At 41.9% G+C, this 26,859-nt stretch overlaps 1 protein-coding gene across 4 annotated transcripts in view; it reads right to left on the bottom strand.

Moving 5' to 3' along the window:
• CYP3A43 (cytochrome P450 family 3 subfamily A member 43) overlaps nucleotides 1–26,859 on the bottom strand; it is a 45,546-nt gene that overhangs the window by 7,571 nt on the left and 11,116 nt on the right. For 2 of the 4 annotated variants that reach the window (XR_012432229.1, XM_065541695.2), the window contains exons 3-8: nucleotides 23,993–24,086; nucleotides 21,702–21,754; nucleotides 15,665–15,764; nucleotides 11,965–12,078; nucleotides 11,309–11,397; nucleotides 9,868–10,016 (exon numbers count right to left, since the gene is read on the bottom strand). Coding sequence is in view for 2 of the 4 variants with exons in the window: in XM_065541695.2 (XP_065397767.1) it covers nucleotides 9,868–10,016; nucleotides 11,309–11,397; nucleotides 11,965–12,078; nucleotides 15,665–15,764; nucleotides 21,702–21,754; nucleotides 23,993–24,086 (599 nt within the window). In the remaining 2 variants the exon portion in view is untranslated. Of the gene's footprint in view, nucleotides 1–2,249; nucleotides 2,317–3,455; nucleotides 3,584–9,867; nucleotides 10,017–11,308; nucleotides 11,398–11,964; nucleotides 12,079–15,664; nucleotides 15,765–21,701; nucleotides 21,755–23,992; nucleotides 24,087–26,859 lie in introns of those variants that run through there. The other 2 variants (XR_012432230.1, XM_074034505.1) reach the window with 2 other exon arrangements.

Below are 26,859 nucleotides of genomic sequence, written 5' to 3'. Positions count from 1 at the left end.
CTGAACTTTCATGAGGTGTGGTAATTTTTGTGCCCAGCATGGCTTGGGAAGCATGGATTACACCTTTGAGTGACATCAAGTAATAGAGTTTCTAGGGCACAAGTCTTCAAAATGGATGATCTCTGGATATACCAAAGCTACAAAGACAAAAATCTAGAAGTGAGGTGATTGACTGTAGTCCAGTGAATGGTTTTAATAAAACAGCAGGAGGCTTGGCACAGTGGTGCAAGCCTTTAATCCCAGCACTTTGGGAGGCTGAGACAGGAGGATCATTTGAGGTCAGGAGTTTGAGACCTGGCCAACATGGTGAAACCCCAACTCTACTAAAAATACAAAAAAATCCACAACTGGGTGTGGTGGTGGGCACCTGTAGTCCCAGCTACCCGGGAGGCTGAGGCAGGAGAATTGCTTGAACCCGGGAGGCAGAGGTTGCAGTGAGCCAAGATCAGGCCACTTCACTCCAGCCTGGGCCACAAAGTGAGACTCCATCTCAAATAATAATAATAATAATAACACAACAGGAAGAATGCATTTATAGATGGGCATTGGCCAACATGAAATATAAAAACAGTAGGGTCCCGTGACTGGAATTCATAGTGCCTATTCCATCCTGGCCCGATTCTCTCTGCTCCACTTCATGTTCACTGAACAGCGTTTATGACTAGAGGTTGGCCTCCCTCTTGATATTTCTTTCGAGAAAAGCTTAGCACAGTCAGCCATTGGTCTGTTTGATCAGGACTGGATTAAGACCTTTAGAGACCTAGGGTACTAAAATAAATATGGTGCCCACTCCAACCATGTATTTCATAACTGAAAACAATACAAGATGAGTGTGAGAAAGGTCTACAGAGTTGTGATTTACTGGTGATAATTTTTGTGATGATGTTGTGGGTAAATTCAACTTTCCAATTATCTTATTCAGTTAGCATGAACCCCAGGACACGGAATTGAAATGAAATCATAATCTTAAAGTGTAGATCTGCTACTCAGTAGGATAGGCACTAGCCTCAGGTGGCTACTTAAATTTAATTAATTAAAATTAGATATGTTTAAAAATTGTTCTTCAGTGGCAGCAGCTACATGTTCAGTACTCGATAGCCACATGTATCTAGTGATGTCTGTATCGAGCAATGAAACGATAGACTGTTTCCCTTTTCACACAAAGTTGTATTGGGACAGATGGACAGATGATACATGACACATAGATAGACAAGTAGATGAAGACATATTTACAACGGTGTGTTTGAGTTAACCATTTCCTGCTCTTTATTTTAACTTATTTTATTTATTTAGTATTATTTTTGAAACAGAGTCTCACTCTGTTGCCCAGGCTGGAGTGCAATGGTGGGATCTCGGCTCACTGCAACCTCTGCCTCCCTGGTTCAAGCGATTCTCCCACCTCAGCCTCCCAAGTAGCTGGGATTACAGGTGTGCGCCACCACACCCGGCTAGTTTTTGTATTTTTAGTAGAGACAGAGTTTCGCCTTGTTGGCCAGGCTGGTCTCGAACTCCTGACCTCAGGTGCACCTGCCTTGGCCTCCCAAAGTGCTGAGATTACAGATGTGAGCCACCGTGCCCCGCCTCCATTTCTTGCTCTTTAGAATTAATTGTTAATATTCACAATTATGTCATATGGTTGTCAAACCTTGGTGGCTTGAAATCGATCATGGTCATTATTTTGCAACCATCATAGTAATGATGGTTTCAGTCAAAACCATCCATGGGTGCTGAAACTAGTAGGCGAAAAATTGAAGAGGAAAAGGGCACTACACAGTCTTAGAGGTTTTCCCACAGTTACTTTTCATTACATAGGGGAAAAATAAAACCCGTCAGTAGATTAACCTGGTAAACACACTTTCACCAAGTGTTTCCAGTTAAAATCACCCTTATTTGGACAGTGTGTCTCCCGATTGGATGTTAGATGTATGTTTCCAAGCAGAGGTTCTGAGTAAGTGGATCTGGAGGAGGCTGAGAACTGGCATTTGATCTGATGCGGGTGATCCACAGATCACGGACCGACCTCCAGGCATGCCACACTTGTTCAGGGTTGCCCTTCAAGCCTGGGATGTGGCTATGCCTGTGTGCTTCTAGAAAGTGCCTCCAGCTATTGTTTATAACATCCAAATGTGTGCCTTTCTGGAATGTTGAAGAAATTCTCATTTTCCTGGAAAACTTTCTGCACATTTTCAGAACAGGGCCTTCTCTCCAACTGTCCCCATCAATAGCCCCCGGATACAGTCCTTGCTTACCTTTATGGGACTTTGTTTCTTTGGAATTCTGGGAGTCAATCATCTGTTGAAAGAAATCTACTCGGTGCTAGAAGCAAAAAGAGAAATTTAATGACAGAAAGTCACTTGTGACGTCAGAAGTGAATCAGGAGTCCAGTCCTAAGCACCCCTCCTGAGACTATGCTGCCTTTAAGTTCAGAAGTGTAATGGGTTTTGCCTGAGTCACCAATGTTTAGAATAAAATCACGCATCTAAAACCTTGGAGAGCAGGATGTTTCCTTGAGAGAAATCCATTTGTCATGTCTCTCTGCTTTTTTGTCTTTGCTCTCCCTGATCCCCAGCTTCTCTGGCCTTTGGACACAGCTTCCTGGCCAAAGAGATGTCAGCTCATTCTCTAGTCATAATTTCTTGAACAGGAAGAAGTCCTGAATTTCAATCCTATTTGTTCTCCTGGCTTTATTCTTAACCAATGGACAAATAGATTAATATCAGGATAATCCCAGGGGAGCTGTTTTGAATGCATCTTCAAATACTCCCCACTCCTAGAACTCTATACAACGTTCACTGTCACCTAGGGGACCCAGTCCTGCATTCCTGACTTTGAGGCATCATCATCGGGCTGGTCTCCAGGGTTCATGAAGGCAAAGCTGGGTCAGTCAGCTTGCACCCACAATGCCCAGAGAAGACTCCTGCCCAGTCCAGGCTATGACAGGACTGAAATTTAACATACACTTACTTCAGCAGGTAGCCTGGTAGGGACTTCTGCTGAAGAAAGTGTAAAAATAGCAGGCTTGGACTTGAAATGATTCCTTACTAATCTAAGAACTGAGGAAATTGTAATACCCATAAAATAATTTTATGCAGTCATTTTTATCCAGTCAGATTTATTGGCAATTTTATAAGTCAAATTTATTGACAATTTTATACAGTCAAATTTATTGACAATTTACTGAAAGGAAGAGAAGTGGTAAAGCTTCTATCTCTACATTATTTATGCCATAATATACTAAAGTCTTGCCTATTATTAAATTCCAAATGCTGTTTCACTCATTCTCTTTCTTCCCCAAGCTTCACCTTCTTTATTCCCAGCAAAATGTAAAAACCCTCTTGCTCTAAAGTTCTCTATCTGCCTTTAAAAAACACAGATAAGTGCACAGATCATACGTAAACAGCCCAAAAACATAATAAAAAAGTGAACATTCTCATGTCACCACCACCAGATTTTACCTTTTATTTATCTTTGAGGCGACTTTCTTTCATCCTTTCAATGGAATTTTTTAAAAAACGGGTAACATCTTTTGGAAACAAACCGATATTTAGGACTTCAAAAACTGGGGTAAGAAATGGAAAGAGTGCTATAGGAAAATTAAAAAGAAAAAGAAAAAATAAATCATCGTGAAAAATGTGAAATTTACCTTCAGCAATTACAATTTTCTCTACCTATAGACTTCAGAGTTCTCCACCAGGATCCATTTCCTGTATGACCTTTGCCCCTCTTCCAGGCCAATGGCTGAGCAAGAGCAGATCCACACATGGGGGCCTCTACTATAGCAGTGAGATCAGTGGTCCCTTCTGCATCTTCAGAGTGACCAAAGGAACAGAATTAAATTCCCTGACTTCTTAGCCTTTATCTACTGGACTAGAGTCTCTTTGGATAGCCCAGATCATAGCCTGCTGCTTTAGTTAATTATGTTTTTCCATGAAATAGTAGTCAGGATAGAAACAATATGGCAAATGTCCTTCAACTACCATGGAATGAAACTAGAAATCAATAAGAGAAAGAGAATTGCCCTTTGGGAGGCTGAGGCAGGCAGATTGCTTGAGGTCAGGAGTTTGAGATCAGCCTGACCAACATGGTGAAACCCCATCTCTACTAATGATACAAAAATTAGCCGAGTGTGGTGGCATGTGCCTGTAGTCCCAGGTACTCGGGACTCAGGCATGAGAATCGCTTGAACCGGGCAGGCAGAAGTTGCAGTGAGTTGAGATTGTACCAGTGTACTCCAGCCTGAGTGACAGAATGAAACTGTCTCTCTCAAAAAAAGAGAAAAAAAAAAAAAAAAGAGAGAGAGAGAAAAGAGAATTGGAAAACTCACACATATGTGGAAGTTAAACAATATACTTTTAAGTAACCAATGAGCTGAAGTAGAAAGCAAAAGGACAATTAGAAATTGTTTTGAGATGAAGAAAAATGAAGCCATGATATGCCAAAGCGTATGGGATGTAGCCAAAGCAATGTTCAGAGGGAAATTTATAGCTGTGAATGTCAGATAATCTCAAATCAATAACCTAAATGTATACCATAACACACTGAAAAATGAAGAGTAAACTAAAACTAAAGTCAGCAGAAAGGGGGAAATTAATAAAAACTGAAGTGTAACCTAATGAAATAGAGATTTAAAAGCAATAAAGAAAAGCAATGAAACCAAAAATTGGTTCCATGAAAATATCATCAGCCAGGCACGGTGACTCAAGCCTGTAATCCTAGCACTTCGGGAGGCCGAGGCAGGCGGATCACCTGAGGTGAGGAGTTAGACCAGCCTGGCCGACATGGCGAAACTCCGTCCCTACTAAAAATGTAAAAATTAGCTGGGCGGGGTGGTGGACATCCATAATCCCAGCTACTCAGGAGGGTGAGGCAGGAGAATTGCTTAAATCTGGGAGGCAGAGGTTGCAGTGAGCCTAGATCATGCAACTTTTTTGAGACTCTGTCTCAAAAAAAAAAAAAAAAATCAAAACTCAAAACTCATGGACATAGAAAGTAGAAGGATGGTGACCAGAGTCTGGGAAGGGTAGGGGGGGCGGGGGAGGTAAGGATAATAAAAGGCTACAAAAAATAGTTAAGAAATGAATGAATAAGACCTATGATTCTATAGCACAACAGAGTGACTATAGTCAATAATAACTGTACATTTTAAAATCACTTAGAGTGCAATTGGAATGTTTGCAATTCAATGGATAAATGCTTGAGGGGATGGATTCCCCATTCTTCATAATGCTCTTATTTCACATTTCATGTCTGTATCGAAATCATCTCATGTACCCCATAAATATATACACCAACTATGTATCCACAAAGGTTAAGAATAAAAAATTAGCTTCAAAAATAAAGCTCAAGGCCAGGCGCGGTGGCTCATGCCTATAATCCCAGCACTTTGGGAGGCCGAGGCAGTTGGATCACCTGAGGTCAGGAATTTGAGACCAGCTTGACCAACGGTAAAAACCCTGTCTTTACTAAAAATACAAAAAGTAGCCGGGCATAGTAGTGCATGCCTGTAGTCCCAGTTACTCGGGAGGCTGAGGCAGAAGAATCGCTTGACCCCAGGAGGTGGAGGTTGAAGTGAGCCAAGATTGTGCCATTGCACTCCAGCCTGAGCAACAAGAGCAAAACTCCATCTCAAAAAAAAGCTCAAATGTTACCACAAAAAAGAAAATATCATCAGAATTGGCAAATCTTTAGCTACACTGATGAAGAAATAAAAAGAGTTGACTCAGTTTACTAGTCTCAGAAATAAAAGAGGGGAAATAATTATTACTGACATTTAAGAAAAATAAAAAGTAGCATAAAGACATTCTCTTAACAATTATAGTATTAGAACAATTGTATAAATTAGGTAACAGGTAAAATGGACAAATTCTTTGAAAGACACACACTACAGAAACTGAGTTGGAAAGAAACAGACAATAGATCTATAACATGTAAAGGGATTGAATCAGTAATCAAAACTACCCACAAAGAAAAGGCCAGGCCAGATAGTTCCAATAATGAATTCTACCTAATATTTAAAAGAGAATTAATACCCATTCTACAAACACTTTCAAAAACTAGAAAATGAGGAAACATTTCCAAATTCATTCTATAAGGCCAGTATTACCATCATATTAAAACTGGACAAATATATCACAGGATAAAGAAACTACAGACTAACTGATCTTGTAAATATAAATGCACAAATCCTTAACAAAATACTAGCAAACTGGATCAATCTAGCAACATATAAAAATAATTATATACCATAACCAAGAGGGGTTTACCCCAGGGAAACAAGATTGTGTAATATACCATGTCAATTCAATGAAAACACACAGTCGTCTCAGTATGTACGGTAAAAGCATTTGACAAAAATCTGAAAGCTTTTTGTGATAAAAACACTTAACAACTAAAAATAGAAGAGAATTCTTCCACCTGATAAAGGGCATCTATGAAACCCATAGCTAACCATAGTTAATACCTTTCCCCCTAAGATCATGAATGAGATAAGGATACTTCTCTCAGCACTTCTATTTACCTATTAAAACTAATAAATGTGTTCAGAAATATTTGAAGATATAAGGTCAGTATACAGAAATAAACTGTATTTCTGTACATTACAATATACAATCCAAAAGTGGAATTTAAAAATTGTATTTACCATAGCCTCAAAATATTAGTGATACACTTATTAGGAATAACATTAACAAAAGTACAAAACCTAGACTCTGAAAAATACAAAACACTGTTGAAATAAATGAAAGAGGCCGGGCGTGGTGGCTCACACCTGTAATTCCAGCACTTTGGGAGGCCGAGGCGGGTGGATCATGAGGTCAGGAGATCGAGACCATCCTGGCTAACGTGGTGAAACCCCGTCTCTACTAAAAATACAAAAAATTAGCCAGCCGTGGTGGTGGGCACCTGTAGTCCCAGCTACTCAGGAGGCTGAGGCAGGAGAATGGCGTGAACCCGGGAGGCAGAGCTTGCAGTGAGCCGAGATCACGCCACCGTACTCCAGCCTGGGCGACAGAGCGACACTCCTTCTCAAAAAAATAAAAACAAAAATAAAAAAATTTAAAAAAAATAAATAAATGAAAGAGTATCCCAATAAAAGGAACCACCACCCCATGTTCACAGATTAGAAAACTTAAAAGGTCAAAATGGCAGTACTTCTCAAATGGATCTGCAGATTTAATGTATTATCAGAATCCTAGCTAGATTCTGTGTAGAAATTGACAAGTTGATTTTAAAATTGATTTGGAATTGTAAGGGATGCAGAGTAGCCAGAACAATGTTGAAAAAGAATCAAGTTGCAGGACTCATACTTCCCAATTTCAAAACTTACCACAAAGCTCTAATAATCAGGACAATGTGATACTGGCATAAAGATAGAAATATAGTTCAACAGAATAGAATTTACAGTCCAAAATAAATCCACACGTCTCTGGTCCACTGAATTTTGAGGAAGGTGTCATGATCATTGAATGGGGACAAAATCGTCTTTTCAACAGATGGTGCTGGGACAATGGGATAGCCAAGTGTAAGAATAAAGCTGGGCCCTTACGTCACACTGCATATAAAATGAAACTCAAGATGCATCCAAGACCTAAACCGAAGAGCTAAAAATATACCACCCTTAAAAGAAAACCAAGGTGGCAAATCTTCCATGACCTCACAATTGGCAATAGATTCTTAGATTTGATACCTACAGGATAAGCAATAAAAGAAAAATACACAAATCGTGCATCATCAAAATTAAAGTTCAAAGAAGTTCAAAGAAGACACAGTTCAGGCCAGGCGCGATGGCTCAAGCCTGTAATCCCAGCACTTTGGGAGGCCGAGGCGGGCGGATCACGAGGTCAGGAGATCGAGACCATCCTGGCTAACCCGGTGAAACCCCATCTCTACTAAAAAAATACAAAAAACTAGCCGGGGAGGTGGCAGGCGCCTGTAGTCCCAGCTACTCGGGAGGCTGAGGCAGCAGAATGGCGTAAACCCGGGAGGCGGAGCTTGCCGTGAGCTGAGATCCGGCCACTGCACTCCAGCCTGGGCGACAGAGCGAGACCCCGTCTCAAAAAAAAAAAAAAAAAAAAAAAAAAAAAAAAAAAAGACACAGTTCCAAAGAAGATACAGTTCAAAGAACAATATCAAGAAAGTAAAAAGACACGTATAGAATGGGAGAACAATTTTGCAAATCATATCCCTGAGAAGGAAGTTGTACGTAGAATATGTAAAGAACTCTTACAAATTAACAAAAAGAATTCAGCTGTATGTGGGCAAAAGACTTGAATAGACATTTATCTAAATAAGATATAAAGATGGCTAATGTTGCTCAATTTCATTAGCCATTAGAGAAAAGTAAATCAAAATAACGATGAGACCAGTTCACATGTAGTAGGGTGTCTATAATTTTAAAAAATGAGAAAACCAAGTGTTGGAAAGAATGTAGAGAAATTAGAATGCTTATACATTCCTGGTAAAATGGTGCAGCTGTTGTGGGAAACAGTTTAGAAACTCCTTAACAAGTGAATCATAGAATTACTGCTATAAAACCCACCAATTCCACTGCTGAATATATACCTAAAAGAAGAAAAATCAAGTATTCAAACATAAATTTGTAAACAATTATTCACAGCAGCACTATGCACAATAGTTGAAAGGTAGAAACAACTCAAATGTCCACCAACTATGAATGGATAAGCAAAATGCAGCATATCTATACAATGGAATATTATTTGGTCATAAAAAGCAATGAAGCACTGATCCATGTTTCAACATGAATTAACTTTGAAAATGTAATGCTAAATGAAAGAAGCCAGTCACAAAAGACCACATATTATATGATTCAATTTATATGATATGTCCTACATTAGGCAAATCTAGAGACAGAAAGTAGATTAGTGGTTGCTTAAAGCTGAGGGGGGTTTTGGGGCTGCGTGCAGCTGCTCACTCCTATAATCCCAGAACTTTGGGAGGCCAAGGCAGAAAGATGGCTTGAGGCTAGGAGTTCAAGACCAGCCTGGGCAACATAAAAAAGGTGAGGAAGGCAGGCACGGTGGCTCACGCTTATAATTCCAGCACTTTGGGAGGCTGAAGCAGGCAGATCACGAGGTCAAGAGATCGAGACCATCCTGGCCAACATGGAGAAACCCCGTCTGTACTAAAAATACAAAAATTAGTTGGGTGTGGTGGCACGTGCCTGTAGTTCCAGCTACTTGGGAGTCTGAGGCACAAAAATCGCTTGAACATGGAAGGCGGAGGTTGCAGTGAGCCAAGATCATGCCACTGAACTCCAGCCTGGCAACAGAGCGAGACTCCGTTGGAAAAAAAAAAAAAAAGGCCGGACACGGTGGCTCACACCTGTAATCCCAGCACTTTGGGAGGCTGAGGCGGGCAGATCACAAGGTTAGGAGTTCGAGACCAGCCTGACCAACATAGCAAAACCCCGTCTCTACTAAAAATACAAAAATTAGCCGGGTGTGGTGATGCGCACCTGTAATCCCAGCTACTCAGGAGGCTGAGGCAGGAGAATCACTTGGACCCGGGAGGTGGAGGTTTTAGTGAGCCCAGATCGCAACACTGCACTTCAGCCTGGTGACAGAGCAAGACTCTGTCTGAAAAAAAAAAAAAAAGGTGAAGAAGATTGGAAGGGGATGATGGTTAAATGGTGTGTGGCTTCTGAGTCTACAAAAAATGTTCAGAAGTTTGCAAAAATGTTCAGAAGTTAACAACGGTGATGGTTGTGCATATCTTTAAATGTATGAAAAACCATTGACGTCTACATTTTAAGTAGGTGAATTATATGGTATGTGAATTTTGTTTTCAATAAAGCTGTTTTTAAAAATTAGATGAGAGAGAGAGAGAGAAATAACATAAAAGTCCACGTACATATTGAGAGTAAAAAGGGATCCAAAAAATCCAATTTTAAAAGCTTCTTCATATTTTTCAGAAAGGGATCTTGTGGGTTGTTGAGGGAATCCAAGTTCACTCCAAACAATGTGCCAGTGATTACATCCATGGTGTAGGCCCCAAAGAAACTGAGTAGAGTAAGACATGGAAAGTTAAAACCAGCACCTCTTTACCTTCCTTCTGCTATACACACAGCAAGAAGTGCTATGTCAGAGCAAGACAGGTGAAAACCCACACACATTCACAACAACCTGCTGCATCATCTCCCATCATACTCAGGAGGCATTTATTGGGTACCAGTGATGCAGCTGGTCCTGTCCTGGGAGTGATGGAGACACTAAGGTGAGTTAAACCCACCTCTGAGCTCAAGGACCTCAGTCATAGGGAGACACAGGCCCAATAATCAGACAGTTACAGTCGTCTGTGTTGAGTGTGGATGGTAAAAGGTGCGTCAACACTGTGCTTCTGCAGGACAAGAATAAAATCATTAACTCTTTCTCGGCCAATCAATAAATTTGACATTGCCAGACCCGAGAGTCTACGCCCAGAGCTGATGTCTCTTCAGCACTTTACAGAACAGCCACACCCTGTTCAGGCTTGCTATGAACATCATGTCTCCGCTACAGTCTCTGATAAGGCTCCTGAAACACCTACTCTTCCCCAGCTCCTGGGATCTGAGGTTGCTCTGAGGGCAGATTATTTTTGTAAAAGTAAGAACTAACAGTGATACTGATTAAAGGAATAATAGGTCACTCCAAAGTTGATCGGGGTATCCCATAGCCAAGTGACCATGTGTCCCCAGTCTGCCCAGGACAGGCTGAGTTTATACGTGTTGTTCCAGCGTAATTTAAATTATATTCCAGTTCAGACAATAAACAATAATAGCATTGCCCTACCTATAGCCATTACAGAGTCTTTTAAAATTTAAGATTGGAGAAATTAGAAGTGGTGGGAAGGTTTAACAGTTCATATTTTGGTGGTATCCTCAGCAAAGTAATGAAGGGATTGAAGTTATTCCAATTTCTTCATTGTAACTTTCCTGCCCCAGTCACTGCCAGCCAACAGCTCTCAATCACGTACCCCTCCCACCACTCCATAACGTCTATGCTCAAAACTTTAGTACAATCAGGTTTTTATTTTTTCTTTCTACACAATGTATTATTCTTTTGGAATATCCAAGGGGACAATGTAACAGGTAAGTTATTCCTGGCTCCTGTGCACAGGGGAGAAGATCCTCTTCTCTCAGCTTCCTAGCTTTCTTTTGTGAGCAACACCATCTTGGGTGGCCTATTGGAGCTGCAACACCACAGCCCTGCTTTTGTCCGGCCACTGGAGTAACCCAACGGTGGGAATATCAGCTCCACTGCAGGCAGCTGGAGGGGCTCATGACAGCTCAGAAGCTCAAGACTGTGCTACTTACTCTTTCAAGTTGGTGGGTTTGCTGTTCTCTGCTTCCCGCCTCAGGCTTCTCACCAACATATCTCCACACTGGGAAATGATGGGGACCATCTAAAACACAACACCACCCAGAGTTAACTATGCAGACTCGAGTCTCAGCAGGACATGGCTTTGCCCAGCATGGAACAGTCAATGATATTTTGTAATGATTGACCATGTCCTCTAGGACACAAATAGAAAAGACCACCCCCCGCCCTCCTTTTTTTTTGAGACAGAGTTTCGCTCTTGTTGCCCAGGCTGGAGTGCAATGGCGTGATCTTGGCTCACTGCAACCTCTGCCTCCAGGTTCAAGCAATTCTTCTGCCTTAGCCTCCTGAGCAGCTGGGATTACAGGCATCCGCCACCACGCCTGGCTAATTTTTGTATTTTTAGTAGAGACGGGGTTTCACCATGTTGGCCAGGCTGGTCTCAATCTTCTGACCTCAGGTGATCCACCCACCTCGGCCTCCCAAAGTGCTGGGATTATAGGCGTGAGCCACCGTGCCCAGCTGAAAAGACCCTTTTTAGAAAACTCAAACTCCGTGGACTACCCATTAGAAAGGAACTATGATGATACTTACTACCTGTCTCCAGATTCATCCTTTAAGTTTCTAATTATAAGTCACCTTATTTTCTTACTTCCTTGAATTTTACACTGGTGAAAGCTGGAGATAGCAATGTTCGTATTCTCTTCCATTCTTCATCTTCAGCAAAACTTAAGGCACTTTTCATAAATCCCATTGGACCTAAAGGCTAGAGTTCAAAGCAGAAGCATTTTGTCCTACATAAGTTTTAGAGATCTCCATGGTTGTAGAAAATGTGTTAAACAGACATCATGAATTTAACAAATACTTAGTAACTGTCTACTGGGTGGCAGGCCCTATACTAGATGCTCAATAAAGATTTATCTTGAATGCGTAGCCTCCTGTAAGCATATGGAAGGGGGATGGTGGAATTGAGGCAAGTGGTGTGGTTTCTAGTCACTATATCCCAGTCTCCTTTTAAATGCATGGTTTCCACATGGAAGAGAACCAGTTCTTCCGGTAGAATAGATGGGAACAAGACCTAGCATCTCCTCCAGGGTTGTGCAAAGCAGAAATGGATTGGTGACAGAGAGGCAGGTTGGCAGATTGCACGTTGCCTCAGAGCAGCTCTGTCTTTAATACATCTATAGCATGAGGAACTTGACAGAGGAGTGGTTTGATTTAGTGACTTTTGAAAAAAAATTAGTAATAAGTAAAAGACTAAGAATGCACTTTGAAGAAACAATGCAATTACATGAAAAGTCCCTCTCTTTTATTTCCCCTCCCAGGATTAGAGGAAAAATAAGGAAAAAAAATAATGCTATTTCCCAACTTAGGACAGGCCTATCAGTCCAATAACTTGAAATATTCTTCCGTCTTCCCAAACTGTATTTTAAAATGGAGAGTTTCAATGCTTATTTATGATAAAACTTGGCAAACTAGGAAGAAAGAGAAATACCCTCAATTTGATATTCTGGAAAACAAGGAAAAAAAATATACAAAAAACCCTTCAGCTAAATCACACTTAATGGTGAAAAAATGAATGCTTTTCTCCAAGATCAGAAACAATACAAAATATCCACTCTCGCCATTCTTATTCAGCATCATATTGGATGTCTCAGTGCAATAGACAAGAAAAAAATTAAAGGCATACAGATTGGACAGGAAGAAATAGAAGGGCCTCTATTTCAGGTGACATAAAGATCAATGTAGAACCTCTCTAGGAATATGCAAAAAGACTTCTAGAGCTAAAAGGTGAGTTCAGCAAGGGTGTAGAACACAAGATCAACATGCAAAAATCAATCACGCAATTGTTTTTTTCATGCATTGTTATTTCTACGCAATAACAATGACTATCTGAAAATACAGTAAAAAAAAATTGTTTACATGTCAGTGAAAATGAAATACTTCAGGTGTGAATCTAACAAAACATGTACAGGATCTCTATGCTAGAAATTACAAAATGTTGGTGAAAGGAATAAAAGAAAACCTAAAGAAATGGAGAGGGATACTATGTTCACGTTTTGAAAGACTCAGCGTAGTAAAGATACAGATTTTCCCTAAACCGACCTGTAGGTTTAATCCAATACTTATCAAAATCTCGGCAGGTTTGTTTGTAGACATTGACAAGCTTGTTCTGAATTTGCATGGAAAGGAAAAGGGGCCAGGCGTGGTGGCTCACGTCTGTAGTCCCCGCACTTTGGGAGGCCGAGGCAGGCGGATCACCTGCGGTCAGGAGTTTGAGACCAGCCTGGCCAACATGGCGAAACCCCATCTCTACTAAAAATACCCCAAATTAGCTGGGCGTGGTGCCACATGCCTGTAATCCCAACTACTTGGGAGACTGAGGCAGGAGAATCGCTTGAACCCGGGAGGCAGAGGCTATAGTGAGCCAAGATCTCCCCACTGCTCTCCAGCCTGGGTGACAGAGGGAGACCTTGTCTTAAAAAAAAAAAAAGAAAAGAAAAGAAAAGAAAAAAGAAAAAGAACTAAAACAATTCTGAAACAATAGATAAAATGTGAGGAATCCCTCTACATGATGTTAAGAGTTACTGTACAGGCCAGGTGCCGTGGCTCATGCCTGTAATCCCAGCACTTTGGGAGGCTGAGGATGGTGGATCACGAGGTCAGGAGATCGAGACCATCCTGGCTAACAGGTGAAACCCCATCTCTACTAAAAATGTAAAAAATTAGCCGGGCGTGGCGGTGGGCGCCTGTAGTCCCAGCTACTCGGGAGACTGAGGCAGGAGAATGGCATGAACCCGAGAGGCGGAGCTTGCAGTGAGCTGAGATCGCCCACTGCACTCCAGCCTGGGCCACTGAGTGAGACTCCGTCTCAAAAAAAAAAAAAAAAAGAAAGGTTACTATATAGCTACTATTGTCACCACAATGTGGTACCGGTGGAGGAATAAACACAGTGATCAATGGGACAAAATAGTGAATGAGAAATAGATGCTTAGGTTAGGTGCAGTGGCTCATGTCTGTAATCCCAGCACTTTGGGAGGCCCAGGTGGGCGAATCACTTGAGGCCAGGAGTTTGAGACCCGCCTAGCCAACATGGCAAAACCCCATCTCTACTAAAATACAAAAATTAGCCAGGCATGATGGTGCCTGGCTGTGATCCCAGCTACTTGGGAGGCTGAGGCACAAGAATCACTTGAACCCAGGAGGCAGAGGTTGCAGTGAGCTGAGATTGCGCCACTGCACTTCAGTCTGGGTGACAGAGCGAGACTCTGTCTCAATTAAAAAAAAAAGAAAAAAAGAAAAAAAAGAGATGCACAGAAATATACTCAACTGATTTTTGACAATTGTGAAAAAGTAACCCCAAAGAGGGCAAGTAACCTTTCCAAAAATGGTGTTGGAAAAATTGCACAGCCACAGGCCACAAAAAGTGAACTATGACCTAAACTTTATATCTTATGCAAAAATTAACACGAAATGTATCATAAACTTAAATGTAAAGCATTAAACCATATCACTTTTTTTTTTTTTGAGACTGAGTCTTGCTCTGTTGCCAGGCTGGAGTGCAGTGGCGCAATCTTGGCTCACTGCAACCTCTGCCTCCTGGGTTCAAGTGATTCTGCTGCCTCAGCCTCCCAAGTAGCTGGGACTACAGGTGCCCGGCACCACGCCTGGCTAATTTTTGTATTTTTAGTGGAGATGAGTTTTCACCATGTTGGCCAGGATGGTCTTGATCTCCTGACCTTGTGATCCGCCCACTTCGGCCTCCCAAAGTGCTGGGATTATAGGCGTGAGCCACCGTGCCCTGCCTTGAACCATATAACTTTTAGAAAAAACACCAGCGACAAAGTGTACTAGGAGAATAATTTACAATAAAAGCACAATCTATAAGAGAAAAATGGATAAATTGGCCTCCTCGAAATAAAAAAAAAAGTTTTCTCTACTATAGACCCTGCGAAGCGGAAAAAACAAGCTACACATTGTAACAACAGGAGAATACCAGCAGGGAGCCTCCTGGTGATAGAACAGATCTGTATATATTGTGCTGATAGTCATGCAATTATACACATGGGTACATTCTCATAGTGCTACACACACACACATATACACCCGCACAAATGAGGGCACATAAAGCAGGAACTCTGAACAAGTTCTGTGGATTGTGTTAATGTCAAGTTTCTGTTACTAGAGTGACAGAAATACGCTGTATCTATAGTTAAATAAGACATCACCATTGGGGGAAACAGGAGGAAGCACAAAGCACTTTCCTGTACACTTTTTGGGCAAGTTTCCATGAATATATAATTATTAAAAAATAAAAAGTTTGATTAATACATTTGAAAATATAGGCCTACCATCCGGTTTGTGAAGACAGAGTAACATTCTTTCACTAGCACTGTTTTGATCATGTTGGGATCCATGATGACCAGCATGGGCTGTTGTCCCTCATACAGCCTGTGTGGGGGAAAACAGAGCTGACTAAACCTCGCATGTCTGATTTTGCAGCTGGAACCACACCAACGATCCAGATTTTGATCCTGACATTCCATCATCCATACTTGTAGTTGTGCAATATAGAGCAGAGCTAGCTCCACGGTCAATTAGGGTATGACACAGAGTAAGATTCTCACCACAGAAGCCACTTAAGCCTTCATACATTGAAGAGTGATGTGGCTCAAACAGGAAAGAGACATTGAAAGACAAAAGAGCTCTTCAAAGAGATCATGGTTAGAAATAACAGAAGCATTTGTTATGTCCAGGTGGTGTATACTTGGACATTCCCTATACCATTCTCCATAATCTCTTGTGTGTTTAAAATATTTCATTATAGGCTGGGTGCAGTGGCTCACACTTGTAATTCCAGCACTTTGGGGAGGCTAAGGTGGGTGGATCACTTGAGGTCAGGAGTTCGAGACAAGCCCGGCCAACATGGTGAAACCCCATCTCTACTAAAAATACAGAAATAAACTGGGCATGGTGGCTCATCCCTGTAATCTCAGCTACTTGGGAAGCTGGGGCAGGAGAATCACTTGAACCTGGGAGGTGGAGGTTACAGTGAGCCAAGATTGCACCACTGCACTCCAGCCTGGCCAACACAGTGAAACTCCATGTCAAAATAAAATAAAATAAAGCTAATCCCAGCACTTTGGGAGGCCGAGACGGGTGGATCACGAGGTCAGGAGATTGAGACCATCCTGGCGAACACAATGAAACCCCGTCTCTACTAAAAAAATACAAAAAACTAGCCACGCGAGGTGGTGGGCGCCTGTAGTCCCAGCTACTCGGGAGGCTGAGGCAGGAGAATGGCGTAAACCCGGGAGGCGGAGCTTGCAGTGAGTTGAGATCCGGCCACTGCACTCCAGCCTGGGTGACACAGCGAGACTCTGTCTCAAAAAAAAAAGTAAAATAAAAAAATAAAATAAAATAAAATAAAGCAAACAGTAATGTAATCCTTTTCATTATTATTTTTTAAAATACTGTCTTCTTTTATCTTCTTGTTAGCCAAAAAGTGACAAGAGACAGGAGTCTTGATTAATAGTTTCCTTTAGCCAAAGTTTGAGAATACATCTGGGAAGAACACCAGCCACAGGAGGCTCTGTGACCTGTGCTTTTTCTAAAGAGGATTTTGGGAACTTCAGAATTTAAAGGAGAAAGAGCAAGCAGGAGAGAGAAGAGGGAGAGTGTGTAGGTAGTGAGGCAAACGGTCACATTCTTGCAAGGCTCTGAGAAGTGCTCAGCAAATCTGCATTTTGCTTGTGAAAAGAGGGCATAGAGGAAAAAGTCAGTTATATATTTGTATTGTGACAAAGAAATCTTCATTTTACGTAAGATAATGCAAACATGTGAAAAGAGAGAATAGAGGCAAAGTCGATTACGCATTTAACTCTGATTAGGTGGAGGGATAATTTCCTGGTCTTGTCCTTGTCCTGTGCCTGCCGAGATAAACCGGAAATGGACATTGTCAGGGTAAGTGAGATTCAACAGAACTTGGTTTTAAGGGCTGGTTCATGGTGGGGAAGGAGGATATGTATCCTAAAAGATTTCAGGACTCATAAGGAATGTCCTTGTGAGAAACTTATGAGGTAAGCCATCTGGGGAGATATCATTTTGGGAATCTGGCTTTTGTATTGAAAGGACACAAAGATAGATGTGTACCCGCCCCCCACCCGCTACACCCTTGTTCTGCTCTCTAATCTTTGCACATACCAGAGATTTCGTAAGTTCTGTGAGTACCTGGTTTTCTGCACATACCAGAGATTTTGTTTTGCACATACCAGAGATTTTGTAAGTTCTGAGGCAAGGTCACAAGACGTGTTTAAGTAAGATAAACTCTTGCTGCCATAAACCTGCTCTCCCGCCTCAAAGTTTGAACCAAAATATCAGAAATGGCGGGAACCAATCATAGTTAGCCAAATCGCCTTGTTCAAACACTAGCCAATCATATATCTGATTTGTATAATAACTCTATGCCCACTTTTCTTAGACTATATAACACTGCTCGGAGCTCAGTGGGGGAGCTCTTCTGCCCGTCTCGTTTCACGAGCGAGGGAGAGTTCCAGGTTCGAACCTGTAATAAAGATCCTTGCTGCTTAGCTTTGACTCTGGACTCTGGTGGTCTTCTTCGGGGAATAAACGGTCTGGGCATAACAGTATGAGGTTATGACACGGCATTGTGAAATTACGGCTATATGATTTGAACTAAAGGAAGGCAGTATTGCATGACTCAGTTTCCAACCATAACTTTTCATTTTGGCATAGTGAGTTTGGTCATATTTTTGCTATTAATTTAGTCAAGATAACTTTTAAGGATAGACATGACCATTTTATGGGTCTTTTAAAACATTCGATCTTTTAATTAATTGTTTAGAATAAAAGGTCACCAAAATTTTAAATTTAGAAGTCTTAATTCAAAGGCTCCCACTATTTTTGTCATTGACAATTAGAATTTCTAATGAAGTACTTATTCTAATAGCACATAGGGAGAGAGAGGCTGGAAAGGTGGCCTTGTTATGCAAAGAAAACCTCGTAGGTAATAGCCCTCAGAGAATGTATCAGATCCTTTTCTACTCTTCCCTAGATTCAGACAAGAGAAGTTCTGGTAAGGCACATTAAAATGTGTCAAAGTTGGGAGGCTGAGGTGGGAGGATCACTGGAGTTCAGGAGGCAGAGGCTACAGTGAGCCAAGATGGCACCACTGCACCAACCTGAGTAACAGAGTGAGACTCCATCTCAATTAACAAAAATGTGTAGGGCGCAGTGGTTCACGCCTGTAATCCCAGCACTTTGGGAGGCTGAGGCAGGTGGATCACGTGGTCAGGAGATCGAGATCATCCTGGCTAACATGGTGAAAACCTGTCTCTGCTAGAAATACAAAAAAATAGCTGGGTGTGGTGGCAGGCGCCTGTAGTCCCAGCTACTCGGGAGGCTGAGGCAGGAGAATGGCGTGAACCCAGGAGGTGGAGCTTGCAGTGAGCCGAGATCACACCACTGCACTCCAGCCTGGGTGACAGAGTGAGACTCCGTCTCAAAAAAAAAAAATTTGTAGGCCAGGCATGGTGGCTCATGCCTGTAATCCTAGCACTTTGGGAGGCCAAGGTGGGCAGATCACCTGAGGTCAGGAGTTCGAGACCAGCCTGGACAACATGTTGAAACCCTGTCTCTACTGAAAATACAAAAATTAGCTGGGCATGGTAGTGGGTGCCTATAATCCTGGCTACTCAGGAGGCTGAGGCAGGAGAATTGCTTGATCCCGGGAGGCAGAGGTTTTAGTAAGCCAAGATCGCCCCATTGCACTCCAGCCTGGGTGACAAGAACAAGTCTCCATCTCAAAAAAGTGTCAAAGAAATATATTTTGGGTGCATATTGATTTTTCTTAACTGGTTGGGGTTTCTAGAGGGGAAAATTGACATTTTGTAGCTGTGGGAATTCCAGTAAACATTAGAGGGGGCCAAGGGTTGGTAAAACCTAGTGGAAGGTAGATTGAAACCCAAAACAGAATGTTATCACACAATTTACAGAGGGTCAAGATCTCCAAGCATATGGGGAAGTTATAGCTAGCTGACAATAAACCTTGATCCTCAGCTACCAAATTCCAAAAGGAATCCCTACATCAGCTCCTTACGTGGAGGTGGAGCTCAAGCTAAAAACTGTTCTCCATCATTATGGAAGCAGGAAACTCACCTTCCTTATTGGAAGTAAGTAAAAACTCCCAGAAAGGTGCTCTATGGCAGAAGAAAATTCAGGTCTCAAGCAACAGTTTGTGGGAGATCAAGGATCTCTAGAAGAAGACACTCCCAGACCTCAACACATGAGACAATTGGTTAGAGTGATAAAAAGCTCTAGCTGGTTCTAGCACACTGATGTGAAAATTTCTGCAGGTTGAGGGCCAGACTCCACTCGGAATCCCATTGTGGTCACCAAGGTGTTAACCAAAAAGTGACTGAGGCAGGTGTCTTGATTGATAGAGGTTTATTGAGTCAAAGCTTGAGGGTACATCTGGAAACACATGAGCCACAGGGGTAGCTGTGACCTGTGTTTTTCCAAAGATGGTTTTGGGAACTTCTGAATTTAAAGAGGAAGGAACCAGCAGGAAGGAAAAAAGGGGGAAAGAGTAGGCAGTGTGCAAATGATTACATTTCTGTAAGGCACCAATTAGCTCTCATTAAATCTGCATTTTACATGTGAAAAGACACAGTAGAGGAAAAAATCAATTATGCATTCATGTTGTACTCAGAAAATCTACATTTTACATAAGATATACACATGAAAAGAGAGAGTAGAGGAAAAGTCAGTTACATATTCATCTCAAGGTAGGTGGAAGGATGATTTCTGGTCTTGTCCTTGTTCTGTACTTGTGATAAGCTGGTAATTTACATGATCAGGGTGTGAGTCACAGAACTCAATGATAGGGCTGGTTTATAGGGCAGATGTGTATCATGAAGCATTTAGGGGCTTATGAGGAATTTCCATATGAGCAACTTGTGAGGGAAACCATCCAGAAAGATATGTAGCCTTCTATTGATATAGGAGCTAGAAAAAAATTATTTAGGCAGATAGTGAAGGCAAAGGGGTCCTCAGCAAGGATTCCCTTTTAATACAAACCTGCCCCCCAAATCATTTCTTTTCTAACAAAGAGCAGCCTGAAAAAAATCAAGCTGCAGACATCAATACGCAAGCTGGAAGCTTGCATGGGTAAATGTTGGCAACTGTGCCAATAGAAAAGGGCTACCTTGGAAGCCAGGTATGTTCAACATGGAGGCTCCATCTTCCCTTATCTTTGTCACCTTATGTACAGTAAAAAAGCAGGCAACATGGTGCCAGCCAGGTAGAGAACCTATCTGCATAATAAAATATTAGGGTGGGGCAGCCAACTTCTTCACGTGTTATGCAAACAGCACACCTAGTCCTAACCAGTTTTTTATGTGCTATGCAAATGGCACACCTGGTCCAACCAATCTTTCATGCCCTATGTAAATCAGACACTGCCTCCTTAAGCTCGTCTATAAAACCTCCTGCACTTTACTACAGATCGGAAGACTCACTGGGGACCCCCTTTCTCTGTGGGAGAGAGCTTTTCTCTTTCACCTATCCAACCTCTGCTCTTAACCTTACTCCTTGTGTGTCCACATCCTTAATTTCCTTGGCGTGGGACAACAAACCTCGGGTATTACCCCAGACAAATGACACCACTTTACTATTGTTGTGGAAGTGTGGCTTATGTATGAAGCTATTGCTCAGGGTGATGAAATTACAGCTATCTGTCTGGGGTAAAAAGGAAGGCAGTAATGTATGACTTAATTCTCAAGCTCAACTTTCCCTTCGGCATAGTGAGTTTAGAGTCCGAAAGATTTTATTTTTGTTCACATCCCAAATATGCATGGAGTTTCCTATGACATGTATATTCCCCTTGCAATGCTCAATTCCCAGATCATCTTTTTCTTTTAGATAGCCTCTCTCGCCGGGCGCGGTGGCTCAAGCCTGTAATCCCAGCACTTTGGGAGGCTGAGGCGGGTGGATCACGAGGTCAGGAGATCGAGACCATCCTGACTAACATGGTGAAACCCCGTCTCTACTAAAAATACAAAAAACTAGCCGGGCGTGGTGGCAGGTGCCTGTAGTCCCAGCTACTCGGAGGCTGAGGCAGGAGAATGGCGTGAACCTGGGAGGCGGAGCTTGCAGTGAGCCGAGATCGCGCCACTGCACTCCAGCCTCGCGACATAGCGCGAGACTCCGTCTCAAAAAAAAAAAAAAAAAGATAGCCTCTCTCTGTTTGTTACTTAGGTTGACAAGAAGTTTATCCAAACGGACTCTGGGCTGAGATTGTTCTCTCTGCAGTAAAAATCACTCAACATAGCAACAGCTCTATCTAATGCAAGTTTCCAGAATACTCACCCCCACATTTCTCCATATTTTTCATTACATTCTCTGTCAAATTTCCAAAGACCCTGGCAGAAGAAACAAAATACAATTCAATTATTATTTCAAATGTACTGAATCCTACATTTAACTGGGGCAAAAAAGTCAAATACAATGACGTTAGGCTTGCTACCATTTACTGGCAGTTAGAGGTTTTTTGTTTTGTTTTGTTTTGTTTTGAGATGGGGTCTCACTCTGCTGCCCAGGCTGGAGTGCAACGGTGTGATCTTGGCTCATTGCAGCCTCCGCCTTCTGGGTTCAAGCTCTTCTCCTGCCTCAGCCTCCCAAGTAGCTGGGATTATAGGGGCCCACCACCACACCCGACTATTTTTCGTATATTTAGTAGAAACAGGGTTTCACCATGTTGGCAAAGCTGGTTTTGAACTCCTGACCTTAGGTGATCCTCCTGCCTCGGCCTCCCAAAGTGCTGGGATTACAGGCGTGAGCCACCACGCCCAGCCAGGAATCTTATTCAGAGACCTCTTAAGGAAAAGGAGAGAAAATAGAGAAGATATTTGAAGTGGAGAATTTAAAGTCACTTTTAAATTTTCCCTAACTAGTGTAGATATTGAATGACTTACTTTTGTCTATGAACACTAAGCAACTTATTGTCTTTCTGATGTGCTTTCATTTCTGCATATGTTGTCTCTGCAATCTCATAAATCCCTGAATTATCACCACCATGGGAACATGAAGAAACTGAGGCTGAGGGAAAGTGAGTGAGTGTCTCAAGGGAATGTGCTATCTTTTATCTCCTCGTTCAGCATCCTTTTCATCTATCTCTTGTGTTCTTTCTAGAATTCTAGCTGAATTAGAAAGTCAAACACATCAGGGACCACTTTTAGTCTAGCAGATTTAAATAAAAGTCCAAGGCATTTTGTTGAGTGAGAAAATGAGTGAGTGGGCAAATGACAGAATGGACTCACTTTCCAGTTTTCCAGCTTAACACATAATAAGTGTGGGAAATGCCACCTCTAGATGTCAGACAGCACATTACAGTATTCACTCAGAGTTGTCACTTCTGACACTTAAAAACAAACCTTCCTGCTTCCTTGTTTCAGTTTTGATGTTCTCACTAGGCAACATATGGCCCAGGAAATGTGGATTTACTAAAGGATTGACCTGGGAAATATGAAGAGAAAATTATTGCTTTTTCAGAGGGTAAAAAAGGATGAAATTCTGAAGTGGTAATTTGGCAATGAAGGCCTCAGTTGGGAGAATTAGAATCTGAGAAACAGGCCTCAGGTCTGTAAGACAGAAAACTTGAGTCAGAGAGCAACCTATACATAGGTTTTCTTACTGGCCTTGTGGACATACACTTGTGACTTTCCATTTTGGCCCCAGGCCCTTGGTGGAGCAACAGACCAGGGTAACCACAAGGCTCAGTCAAAATTCATAGTCCATGAGACACGTATTACCTCCTGTTTAGATAATTAAATTTTGAATACGTTTGTCAAATTATTCCCTTTCTAGTTATTTTGTTAAGTAATTTTGCCTTTCTTTAAAAAAAAAAAAACAGAGCTCATTTTGTGGTTAAATATCTGAAGTTGACGGACAGCCACCATGTTGTCTTCAGTATAAGCACTCCCTGCTCAGGCTCACTCACAGGGTGCTGCCTTTGAGGAAAAGCAGCAGGAAAGTAGAACCTTCTAGTTCTTCCTCTCAAATCTGTAAAGTACATCATGGGGAGAAGAAGCTGGAGCACAACTATGGAACTACCTGCAAGGAATTTAACAGTTCTTGACAGAATTCAAGTATGTGCAAATTATCCAGTGGTGAATAGCTGCCTAATGAACTGAATTTTCAAAGCTGTCCAGAAGGAAGGAAACAAAAGGCTACCAGAGCTCTTGCTACAAACAGCAAAGTTTGAGTCTGGTACACGACGCTAACAAGCCGCTACTGGGGCTCCCATTTCCCCATTTCTGTTTTTCTCTTAATACTAAGGACAACTGTACCTTCTCAGAAATCTGCACAGGGCAAAAGGAAAGTCCTCTTTACGGTTCGCAAAGTCTGAACATCAAGTCCTGAACTTCAAGTGCTGATCTCCCAGATATCTGTGCCGTTCAACTGAGGCAAACCCAAGCCCCCTGACCATTAACATGGAAGTCCTGGTGTACACCTGGCCATGCTCTGGGTAGGGCCTACACACCATTTCTGAAAGTGTAAAACACTGGCACTTCCTCCTGAGGAGGAACATTTTTACTGATAGGACTAAGCTTGGGTTTGCATTGATAAGAAGCAAAAGAGGGAGCTCAAATAACACTTACCCTAAGGTAGAACAAAATAGTTCCCAGGAAAGGCAGAGGGGTTGGCCCAGGAATTCCCAGCTTCTTAAAAAGTTTATGTGAATGAGTCCCATAACTATAAAATAAAAGAGAAAGCCAGGTTACAGAAACTGTAAATTTATAGATATGGGGCTGGCCAGACATTACCTTGGGAACTGGAATGTTCAAGGGAGGGAGGTAACATGGAGGCGATAAATAACAGAAATTCTAACAGCAAAAATTACATTTTGTAGCAGGATTTTAAGGAACCAGAGAGATCGATGGGGTTCAGGAGGATATTTATTAATTATTTAGGTACACCGGCCCAGTCGGATTAACATCCAAAGGACTGAGCCTTACTTTCTTCCAAGCCTGAGTCTCCAGGTGCTCCTGACTCTGCCTCCTGCCTTATTTTGGCCAAAGATGGGTAGATTGGCACATACGGGGATGGACATTCCTCAGGTGGGGCCTGAAAAACTGATTTTGGCTGAAGCTTCAGGGATTCCTGCAAGCTCTACTCTAGTCACATCCCAGAAGCTGACTAGTCTATGCACAGCCGAAACTAAGAGGACCATCTCCGCATAAGTAAATGTGGATACAATTTATAAGCCTAGTCATAATTCTGTCAATACTGATTGTTCTGTTGTTATGTTATTACTGCAAATGCTGCAAATGTCTATGCCCAGAGGAAGGTTTGCCATGCTCGTGTGTAGAGTAAGCAAGTTTCTATTACATTCACTAATGTTGTTACCATTTCTGCCTACACTAAAAGGGAGAAATCTCTAGAAGGATGCTCACACTGTGTACACACTACCTGGGTAAGGAATACCATAGTTAAAACTCTACTGTATCATACCTACTATGAATGTACAGGAACCAAGTTAGGAACCTGCGCATACAACCAGACCACCTATTCAGTCTGTGACCCAGGAAATAATCAGCTATATGTATGTTCTGACCCTATGCTCTTACCCTATGAATTCTGGTTTGAGATACATATTAAACCAGATTGAGAAAAAGAAGGAGAGCTTACAACTCAAACTAAAGAAGACCTTCCCTTGTATAAAAGGCCTATTTCCTTGTATTTTGATGCCTACCATGCCACGTATGCTCATAATCCTAAAAAACCAGGAGCAGTCTGCAATGGTTTGACACAAGAGAGGCTTAGCAACAGCAGTCCTAAACATCTATATGGAGAACCACAAATCGGATGCCCAGACTGTAACATTCAGTGGTCTACACTAACACAGCTCCAACACCTATATTCAGGAAAGACTGCTCTGCTAAGTAGTATGTCAACCAAACCAGATTGTGAGACAAGGACAAGCAATCCTTTAAATTTTACTGTCTTAAAGCCAGAACTACCTTTTTGGTCTACAGGACAGACAGCACTATTATGAATTGATAGACAAGCAGCAGGCCTTAAAGTTCCACTACTGATTATCAAAAAGACTAGAAGAACTCAAATGTGTCCAACCCTGCAATTCCGGGTCCATAAGTCATTCTATAAGCATTTTGATTAGCCAGTGCCTGAGCTTCCCCCATCAACCAAAAACTTATTTGCTCAACTAGCTGAAAACATAGTTGGCAGCTTAGGAATTTCCTCATGCTGTGTAAGTGGAGGAACTAATATGGGGGACCAGTGGCCATGGGAGGCAAAGGAATTAATGTCACAAGATCACTTCACTTACCCTACCAGTGAACCAACAGCCTCAGCCAGTGTTTGGTTGTTAAAAACCTCCATAATTGGAAAGTACTGTATTGCCCAGTAAGGAAAGGCTTTCACAGAGGCAGTAGGAGAAACAACCTGCTTAGGGCAACAGTATTATGATGAGACTAAAAACAAAACTCTATTGAAGAAATGCCCAGAACGACTCCTGCTTACCAGATGGAAACCCTTTCTCTTGATTCTCTACTGTAAGCCACATTTGGCATCAGCTAGAGGCTCCAAATGCTTAGAAAGCACCCTCTGGCCTATATTGGACCTGTGGAGCACGGGCATATCAGCAACTGCTGGCTAAATGGACAGGGGCTTGTGTGTTAGAAACAATCAAGCCATCCTTGTTTCTAATTCCTCTAAAGCAAGGGGAACTCTTAGAATATCCCGTTTATGATGAAAATGAAAGAAGAACTAGAAGAGGCATAATCACAAAAATAAACACAAATATCAAAAAAGATGTGGACATAGGAGACTGGAAAGATAATAAATGGTCTCCTGAAAGAATCATTAAATACTATAGGCCAGCTACCTAGGTGCAACACAAGTCATGGGGGTACCGTACCCCATCTATATGCTCAACTGTATCATAAGGTTGCAGGCAGTCCTTGAAATCATAACCAATAAAACATCAAGGGCACTAGATTTATTGGCAATACAAGCAACACAAATAAGAAATCTTGTATATCAAAATAGGCTGGCTTTAGATGAACTCTTAGCCTCAGAAGGAAGAGTATGTGAAAAATTTAATTTAACCAAATGTTGCTTAGAAGTTGATGATAATGGTCAAGCTGTCATGAAAATCACAGCTAGAATGCGTGAGATGGCACGTGTTCCAGTTCAGACTTGGTCAGGGTGGCCCCCAGATTCCTTATTTGGAGGATGGTTGTCAGTCTTTGGAGAATTCAGAACACTCATTAGTGGGTTCTTACTTATTTTTGGCATTTGCCTCATCCTCCCTTGCCTTTTACCCCTGTTTATTAGGAGTATTCAGTCAACTACAGAGGCAATAGTAGCCCAACACACTACCGCGCAGTTGTGGCTTAACTAGATATCAGCTGCTGCCGGTAGAAGAAAAAGCTCAGCTCCGTGTTGAGGTGGCAAATAGTGGTGCTTTCTATTTTCACCTCTGTTATAAAAAGCACCAAAGGGG

Source organism: Macaca fascicularis, chromosome 3 (assembly GCF_037993035.2).
Source record: "Macaca fascicularis isolate 582-1 chromosome 3, T2T-MFA8v1.1".
Classification (NCBI taxonomy): domain Eukaryota; kingdom Metazoa; phylum Chordata; class Mammalia; order Primates; family Cercopithecidae; genus Macaca; species Macaca fascicularis.
Note: the sequence above shows the minus strand (reverse complement) of the source record. Positions and strands in the feature narration are given on the sequence as shown.